General features: G+C 41.1%; 1 protein-coding gene across 1 annotated transcript; it reads left to right on the top strand.

Moving 5' to 3' along the window:
* Positions 1-244: 244 nt before the first annotated feature.
* nme2a (NME/NM23 nucleoside diphosphate kinase 2a) lies at positions 245-6,745 on the top strand. The gene is made up of 5 exons (XM_076093082.1): positions 245-350; positions 2,473-2,605; positions 5,802-5,903; positions 6,079-6,191; positions 6,332-6,745. The coding sequence occupies exons 2-5, from the start codon at positions 2,477-2,479 to the stop codon at positions 6,444-6,446; spliced, it is 459 nt and encodes a 152-aa protein (XP_075949197.1). The 5' UTR covers positions 245-350; positions 2,473-2,476; the 3' UTR covers positions 6,447-6,745.
* Positions 6,746-9,553: the final 2,808 nt, after the last annotated feature.

Genomic DNA, 9,553 nt, shown 5'->3' with positions numbered 1-9,553 from the left:
CATAAAATACTATACATTATCAAAAAAAAACGACAGTAAAAGTCAGTCAGTCAGGTTATTATCATTAGTTATTATGGTACTTATGAGTGTCACAGGACTTTTTTTTTCCTTTTTTCATTACTTTGCACTCGGTCTGTAGTGATATGCCCTACTACACTTGAAAGGTTCACGGGACTTCACGAGACTACTTTGCAAACTGCTCTTTCTATTTTGGCTCCAATGTCTTGCCGTCGCGAGCCAGTCCCCGCCTTCTGGCATAAAATGCGGCTGCGCAAGCTTTTTCGGTCTTCTCCTCCCACGTCAACCGGTGCAGCTGCTACCTACTACACAACGTGAGCTCTATTGTTAAGGTAATGTGAGCGTTTTATTTGTATAGGTAACGTTTATATTAATACATATAGTCCTACTTTCCTCCCTTTTACATTTCCGAGTTTGAAGCTAGCGTTCATCAGTTTTATAACAATTTTCCAGCGGGTGTGATCAAAAGTTAATGTGGTTTAAACATGTTAACGTCTTCCGGCTAATACTGTAATTTTTAAGAGTAACGGTATACTAATAAATGAAGCTACGGGGTAATTATGTTTTTGTGGTTCGGTCTTGGATCAGTGTAGCTGCGTCGCTGGTGTTGGAAGTGATTTTTTTTTTTCTTTTCTTCGCGGCGGTAGCGCGAACAAAAGACCATGAGGCTGTATGTCTGAAGGCCTGGGCCTGTGCTGTCTTCTCCTCAGAACTGGCTGTCTGAACTTGCTCTGTGACTAACGTCGGTTTGTCTGGCGGTATGTTGGTAGTTGTCAGTAATGAAGTGATTGTTCGGGAGGATGCAAGTCACTTCTCTGGTTGGGGTCCATTTGTGACTGTACGGTTAAGTCCGACTGTCGCGTGCAGCCGGCAGACCAAACGTCATTGATTTCGGTGAGTCACAGGTCTGAAGTACCTTTTGTGCACAGCGCTTTTACAGAAACTCTATCTCGTGCACACCGGATATACCGTGACTCGTGATCGTTCATGCTGTACTAGTATAGCTATTCTTGAAATTCACGCTTTGCTAACATAGCTACACCTCAAATTTGCTAAGCCGGCCCACTACAGCGATAAACTCACTGCGTAAATGTCAACGTCAGCCTGCTGAGGGTTCAACTGAAGTCTGCGTGCAATAGCTTGTGGGGGGACTATTGCAGTCAGTGGGTTTCATTCTCAAAGGGTTATTTCCATGATAATCTGTCTTGGCCTCGATCTTGTGTGTTTTTTTTGTGCATAAATTAAGCTAATGTCTGGCGGCAACTGTCATTATCAAATCTTATTTTTTTTGACTGCAATATTTTCTACCAATATCCTAGGGAGTTTCCTGAGATCTATGTAATTTGTTTCTAAGTAAAATGATGAAATAATACATTTTCTTTCTTTGATTATCGGAAACTTTGTTCTTCTTTTTAATTGCATGCTTGCAGTAGACGTGGCAATCTTCATATGTTTGCCACCTCAGCTACACTGCTGTGCTCTGATGGTTGGGCCAATGTCGGTTTTTGTTTTTTTGTGCCCAGCACAGACTTGCAGGTTTTTAATCCCTTTTTTATAAAACCAAGGGACGTTGGCCTATTGCTGACAAATATCTCACAAGTATAAAGATAAAAGTTGTGATGTTTAATTCCAAAACCAAATGGCTGAAGATGGCTTTAGTTGTAAAGTTCTTCCAATTTAAAACTAAACTAATGCTGAACTGCTGTTTTTTCCCCACATTCACAAATTATTCTGCAATGTTCAAATGTACATAATGTACCATAGATCAGGTCAAGTGTTTTCCTTTCTACGGTATACATGAAGAACAAAATAAAGCGATGAATTATGGGTTGGTAGTACCAACAATAACTTAAATATAGTACCTTATGACAGCCTTCTCAGTCAGGTATGTTGCATGAAAAAACAAATTCATAATAACTTCTTGTCACACAGGTCTTTAGATTGTACTGACTATATTTGGTGAGCCATTTCAGCACAAGATGCATGGAATATATATATATTTTTTAACCTGTTCAGATGAGTGTGCTAAATTCTTGAGGGCCTCAGAAAGGTGCTTCATTGTGCTTCGACATGATGAAACTCACTAGTTTCAATAGGGTCCTCACGACTGCTGGTCGGTGCGCTGGCCCAAATGGTAGGATTAAAGCTGACTTGCTACATTCACATGTGTGAATGGTCTCCATCCAGTGCACCATAGTGTGAGAATAGCTCGGTGGGCAGGGCTTGCTGTCAAAGTCCCAGTGGTTCAGATTAGGTGATCAAGCTGTGAGATCCACACCAGCCTTTGTCGTCTTTTGCGTTCACTGCAATGGGGTCGGGGCCCTCCGCAGCCGGCCCCACCACTGACTGTGCCAAGTGCAACCGAGAGGTGTGAGTGACACTCCATGCTTGTTCCTCCTGCTGATTGCACTTTATTTTCCTTTTTACATTTTTAATTTTCTGCTTTTGTTTCAGAATCATGGCTGAGTTGAAGGAGCGCACATTCATTGCCATCAAGCCCGATGGCGTGCAGAGGGGCATCATTGGAGAGGTCATCAAGAGGTTTGAGATGAAAGGCTTCAAACTCACAGGCATGAAGATGCTCCATGTAAGTACACGTTTCTTTATACGGCTCTTCCTCTGAAATCGGTTGCTTTCCTTGCAGTCGCTGGTGTTGCGGTTAAGAACCTCCGGTGAGCGGATAAGCCTGCTAGACTATTCCTGACTGTAGCATAGATTAGCACTGAGTGAAAGACTCTTAAACCTCTAACGTGTGATCTGGGACAGCGTGGGATGCCGCATTCACCATGAAGTGTGTTCATGTATAATCCTGCATTATGCAAGAATTCATGTCAACTACAACACATGCAAAAGTTCCTCGCCATATTACCGAGGTGAAGGAGATTAACCCCTAATTGCTCAAATTGAAATCCTTGGTTGGTGTGGTTAGTGATGCAGTTGAAAGTCAAATAGAAATGGGAGCCATGTACAGTTTGAATGAGGAGCACAGAGGCCTGTCCAGAGAATTAGGACTGCAAGGTGTATTTTAACAGTCTTGCTGAACCGTTGAAGGCAAACTGGCCATCTCAAGTTGCCAATAACTACAAGGTCTTCCCACTTTAATGGCTTGCTCACTGAATTGGTCGACTTGTTCACTAGCTGTTCAGCAGTAGGTGGCTGTTTTGTCCCGCAGCGTCAAACCGGAGTTATCTCCGCAGAGGGTTTCTCGTTATTCAACTTGTGGAAGTGGGACGTAACGACCATGTGACCTGAGGTCTGTTGTGCCAGCTGTGAACAAATAGTACTTGCTGGGCTTGTAGTCTGCTTCAGAGGCATGTCGTTGAGTGTCACACAGCACATCATGATGGAGACTTAACGGAAGCCGTCAAAGGTCAGAAAGCTGTGTCATGACATTGTCTAGAACGCATGGCTGTGAGGTTTTAGTGTGTGTGGCACATTCTGCTCTCTTGTAAGAGACATGGATGCACCCCTTGATCAGATAGCTGCAGCGTTCTGATTGGATGCGAAGGCTTTCTCCCAAAAACTATTGAAGATGACATGGAGCCAGTTATTGCTGTAGCTTTGAAAAAAAAAAAATAATGGAGTTGGCAACACCATGTGACCAAATGCATGCAACAATTAGTGGAAACAATAACTGATCCGGGTTCAATGTTGGTGGTTCTCATGTCCAAAACAGATTTTCACTTGCCCCATTCAAATTGTTTTATTTATTAGCAGTTATCAAAAGCCAACAAAGACCAAAGTTGTCAAATTGTGTTTAATCTTTTAAGTCAATTTTGGCTCACAGCCTCAAACACCACCCAACTAAAGTCCTGTTTTCAGGAAAAGTATTTTCTCTCTTCGTGCTCTTATTTGTTTTTCTGTTAGCATTTTGGCTCAACCCAATGACTACAATAACCAATCTCGCGCCACCAGTTTGTAAAAAATGCAGCTGCTCTGATTTGAATTGGTACTAGTGGACAACATCGTATCAGCCCGGTTTTACCCTCTCTATGGGTTCTGTCTGTACATTGTAATATTTTACTGACCATCTACTTTAAAGCGCTTCATGGTTCAGCCTAGGGCTGCAACAACGAATCGATAAAAACGATATCGATTCGTTGTGTCGCGCGATTATTACGACACTCGATAAGTCGCAGAGATGTTTGAGTATAAAAAGTAAAAAAGAGCGGAGGTAGAGGAAAGACTATCGGAGAGACCCGTAACGTTGTTCTGAAACACATGGCAGAGGCAGAGAAATCAGTACGACCTAATGCCGTGTTCACACCAAACGCCAGTCTCGCCGGGGACTATTTGTGTTCATTCGTGCTGGACACGCCGGAGAGGGGGCGTGGCTTATCGCCCTGATAGCCGTTCAACTGTCTGCCATTAACCATGGAAAAAATAACCTATTTCTGCTTAGTACGTGTTGTGGAAGTCACAGATATCCCGGGAAACTAATCGCCGTCATGTCTGGGTTCATAGTATTGTCCAGAGGAGCTCTGTGGATTTTATCGAGCTGTATTCACTGTGTCTAGCAAGCCACAGGTCGCTGTTTACTACAGCTGTATGAACACAAAATAAACTGATTTGGCTGTGATTTAACGGCAATAAACCGACAAAAAGGGACTCCAAAATAACTACGTAATGATGCCGATTTGTAGGCTACTTGTCTTCTCAATGGAGCTCGGCTGGGTCGGTGCTAGGCTATGCTAACATTGTAGCAGCTCCACCAACACTCAGAATAACGTCATCTAGACATAAATACGGCAGCGTCTATTCATTGTTTGTACCATATGGTTTATACACATAGTTTGGTCGGGTCTCTATTGATATGAGGTATCGTAGAGCTCTGGGTGAACAGACGGCTACAGTATTTATTTCCTGATTCAACAACGTGAACATGTTGGAGTCCTTGAGGAGGAAGAGAGTTCAACAGCAGGGTAAATCACTACAGAATCCTACTTTTGTTCCGTTTTGAAGTGAGGAACGTAACGTCCCTCCAGTAGCTCTTCTGGTGCTGGTGTTTACTCGTTATCCAGCTTGACAAGTTAGCGTTAGCTCGTTAATAACAGTAGTAAAGCAGGGGTGGTATAGTTTGCAAGACTAAAGACACGTTTTTATTCACTCGCCTTTTTTGGCCCATTAATATCCGATTAATCGAAAAAATAATCGCCAGATTAATCGATTATTAAAATAATCGTTAGTTGCAGCCCTAGTTCAGCCCCTAGCGACATTCTGAATTGCTGCTCCCCTCTGAGACCTCGGGCAGGCTGTTCCTGAGTCCCGGCTCCTTGGGTCTGAGGCTTCCAGAATCGGTAGCATCTTTCTTAAACCTTATTTTTATAAACCTTTTTAGTGACGTTTTATTTTCAACAGGTCTTATCTATTTGCCTAAAATCCTGAAATGTTTAAAGTGCTTTGCATGGTTGCAGGATTAAGACAGTTTATTATAACTGAAATGCTCTATTGTAATTCAGCTTATAAACTCTCCTGGTATCGAGAGTCCCTGTAGTCGGTACGGCACATGTGATGCTACAAAATAGTTAAAAAAAAAAAAAAATTATATATATAAAATTTTTTTTATATATATATATATAAAAAAATTGTATATAATTATATATATATAAATAAATAAATAAATAAAACACCACTTGACCGATCACGCAAGTGTTGTGCAACATTCACTAGCCCCACATGGCGTTTTACTTGTACAACATGGACAGAATCAGTATTTCATGTACATTGGTTTCACATGTCGATGCCCAATGTGCATAAGCTCAGTATCTTTCTCCGTGCTGCAGGCCTCCAAGGAGCACCTGACTGAGCACTACATCGACCTGAAGGACAGGCCATTCTTTCCTACCCTCATCAAGTACATGAGCTCTGGTCCAGTGGTTGCCATGGTAAGAGATTGTATAAGACTGTGTGGTATGTCAGTTGAACCAGGAGATGAGTTAACGAACATAAAACCTGCTGCTGTTGTCTCCCACAATGTTTCCCCTGTTAGAGAAATGTTGATTGTGAGGCTACTGGAGAAGAGCTAACAGCAGCTGGCCTCATGCCTCTCATGTATTCCAGGTGTGGGAGGGCAAAGGTGTGGTGAAGACGGGCAGGGTGATGCTGGGTGAGACCAACCCCGCTGATTCCAAGCCCGGAACCATCAGAGGAGACTTCTGCATTGACGTCAGCAAGTGAGTACTTTAATATGACTTAACCCTCCCAACACAGTATGCAAACAGTCAGTAACCCCGACATCGCTTTATCTCTGCTTCTTTGTATTGCTTTTTTCCTCACTTTTTACATCCCCGTCCTTTTTTTTTTTTCTTCCTAGGAACATCATCCACGGCAGCGACTCAGTGGAGAGTGCCAACAAGGAGATTTCCCTGTGGTTCAAAGACGACGAGCTGGTCAGCTACACTAGCTGTGCCTTCAGCTGGCTCTACTGAGCCCTCTGGGTCCTGCAGCAGTCCTCGCACTGGTTGGAGACCAGTAAACGTTTGCCTCACATTTCCTGTTTCAGTCCATAGCCTAGAGGGGAGAACTGAAGTTCTCAACATCTCCATCCTCACATCACCCTCTTATCATACTGTACTTGGATCTGGTCTCTGATGTCCTGTCTGAATTCATTCCTCAGCGCTATTCCTTTTAGAAACATTCCATTCATTCCTTGACATGTACAGTTAATGACTGAAGCTGTCTTTGTTAAAAGGTGATCTGCTTTCCAATAAAATGAACACAATACAAATGGGTCTCTTCATTCATTGGTCAGATAACATGCAACACTAATGTACATCTGATCCTATGGAAGGATTAGGGTATGATAAATGTATAAAGCAGTGGTGCTTATCTGCTCCCAGGCAGGATCGGAGCGAAACCTAATCTGAGATCAGTGTCAGAATTGTACTTTATTAAATGTCCATATTACTCCTCACCGCTGCATACAACCCAACCAGGGCTGCTGCTTTTGCTTGAAAAAAACAGACACAAATGGAAATATAACTTGTGATTTCTAACCAGTTTATCGTCTCACTAAACAATAAACTACCAGCTGATTGCACAGCACCTATCGCATGCCAGCTGCAAACATCTGGCTCTAAAGTCATGTTTTCTGACTGTTTAGGATTTGTAACCTGCACACAATCCTAGTATTATTGTGACTAATAAATACTGTGTATTGATGCTACTTTGATATCGTGTCATGAATGCTGCCCTCGGAAAAGCGGAAAACCTAGTTTGCTACTTACGCTACTTTGTGAAAGCTAGCGGCAGAGTCTGGACATGGCTAACAGTGATGGTCCATCTTATGGAAATGTAGTTTTACACACTAATTAGTTCACCATCCTTACATTATCATATATAAGGTAATGCATTGGTGGAAATTAACTTGGTACATATACTCAGGAAAGTACATTAACATTGTCAGGTACCTGAACTGTATTTTCCATTTTGTCTCTCCTACACTTTTTTCAAAATGACTTTTTCGACAAACTATTTTGACTTGTTTTGACATGACTTTTTTGACACTATACTATGATATATATATTTTTTTTAATGAGCATTACAGCTAGTGTAGTGAAAAAGCATAATATCTGGATGGAGCAGTGGTGTACTGTCCACGGCTCCTTTAAATGCCTCAGCCATGTGCCTGTGTGCAAAGGACAAAGTGCTGAAACAGTCAAAGTCATAAGCCTTTTTATTCAGTGTAAAAGTCAGATCTTACAAAATCACCAGATAAACTTTCACAGCCATGCGGAAACAGTTTGCAATGCTTGTAAACAAAGAAGCCATCCATTACAACCAAGATTATGATCCAAACATTTGGCTTTATTTACAAAGTCTATCAAAGCTCGATCACAGCACAGATTTACCATATGAAAGGAAAATGGTATACACTATCAAAAAGATGTACAAACTTTAAACTGTAATCTAATAATGTACCTCAGGGGTCAGTGTTGATATCAATAGATTTATAATTATTAACATAGATTTTTTTTTTTTTTTTGTATCCAAAATAAATTTTGCACAATAACCCTCTCAACTCACAATTATTTTCAGACAATAGTAATCCCAATACATTAAGTCATTTTTATCAAATATATATATATAGCACCACAATATAATGGTTTAATATAGGGGGGGGGGGGGATCACATACAAAAGACCCGTGTTAGTATCCAAGAAAAAACACAACAAATATCCAAATACAGGAAGAGCTCTGCAACCACATCAGCGTCCCCTATGGAAGCCCAATACTGCCAAAGAAAGGGAAGTAAGAATTATGAAATAGGAAGTCGAAATGTAGTTCCTTAATTATGAGATACCTCAACATTTGGACACCAAAATGATGATAGTCAACATTATATACTACATCAATATTATGAGTCAAAATTGTGAGATACTGGGTCAGAATTTTGATTCACTGAGCCAAACATAAGATAAGTCAAAAATGAAATGGTCCAAATCAAAAAGTCCAGTGTTTCCTGAGTAAGACACACATATTGAATTAGTATCTCATCATTTTACTATAAATCTGGATTTAGAATGTTTTTTTTTATCACCATGCCCCACTTTTCATTTCTTTTCTCGGCAGACATGGGCAGCCACACGTTATCTGATCACAACTGAAGAGGAAGAAACACAGACAGACTGAAGAACAACCAAAGACGGTTACAACGGAAAAAACAAACAAGCTCGACAGCACGACATCGGCACAATGTTCTACATGCACTCAGCTGATCAGTGCACCCAATCACCGCCTCCGTCTCCAGCTACTGACGCTCAAACACTTCTACTACAAAGCTACCCATGGATGGAGGTCAAACTTGTTCCTTTCTATTTTTAGATTTGGGGATCAAGGAGAAACAAGAAAGCGTTTTAATATCTACAAGGAGTGAGAAACAGAGGATCCAAAACAGTGTTGATTGTGCGTTTAAGTATTTCGGGTTAATCTAGAGGAAGGTAGCAGCATTAGTCAATAGAACAGTCATTTTCTTTCCTTTTTTGTACTAAGATATTAATGCAGTTTGGTCGTGAAGTATTTTAATGCTTCGCTCTGCCTCCAACATCACAGGAACAAAAACCTCCTGGGACTGATCCTGAACCTGAAACCAATCTGCTTCAAATGATTGTGAGACATTGTCTTGTTATTGCTCATTTGGTCTGAGAAGCTTAGCGTTTCAGCTGGACTCTGTGTCCAATCTGATCAGGAGACACTTTCCAAAGAAAGGAAACTGGAAGAAAACAAATGTCACATCCTGTTAACAAATTCAAACTGAAAGCAGGAAGCCACAAAAGAAAAAGCAAATCAAACTACAAACATTGTGTCATGACTTAAATGTAGAATTTCACATGGAGGCAGATTAAAAAGCTACGGAACGTGAACAGAAATGCATCGGATGGTTTGTGAGGCAACACTTCTGTTTGAATAGTGTGGAAGCAAATAAGGGCCCTGATAACTAGAACCCTGAAATACCTGAAGTTCACCTGTGAACTTTAACCACTACTGAATACTTCATGTTGAAATACCAATTAATGTAAAGTATTCATTTACTTTA

This window comes from Anarhichas minor, unplaced genomic scaffold (assembly GCF_050575085.1).
Source record: "Anarhichas minor isolate MPS153535 unplaced genomic scaffold, ASM5057508v1 ptg000017l, whole genome shotgun sequence".
Taxonomy (NCBI): domain Eukaryota; kingdom Metazoa; phylum Chordata; class Actinopteri; order Perciformes; family Anarhichadidae; genus Anarhichas; species Anarhichas minor.
Note: the sequence above shows the minus strand (reverse complement) of the source record. Positions and strands in the feature narration are given on the sequence as shown.

Coding starts and splice junctions, on each gene's coding strand:
- nme2a (XM_076093082.1), top strand. CDS start 2,477: ATGGCTGAGTTGAAGGAGCGCACATTCATTGCCATCAAGCCCGATGGC. Junction 2,606..5,801: donor CAGGCATGAAGATGCTCCAT/GTAAGTACACGT, acceptor TCCGTGCTGCAG/GCCTCCAAGGAGCACCTGAC. Junction 5,904..6,078: donor CTGGTCCAGTGGTTGCCATG/GTAAGAGATTGT, acceptor CATGTATTCCAG/GTGTGGGAGGGCAAAGGTGT.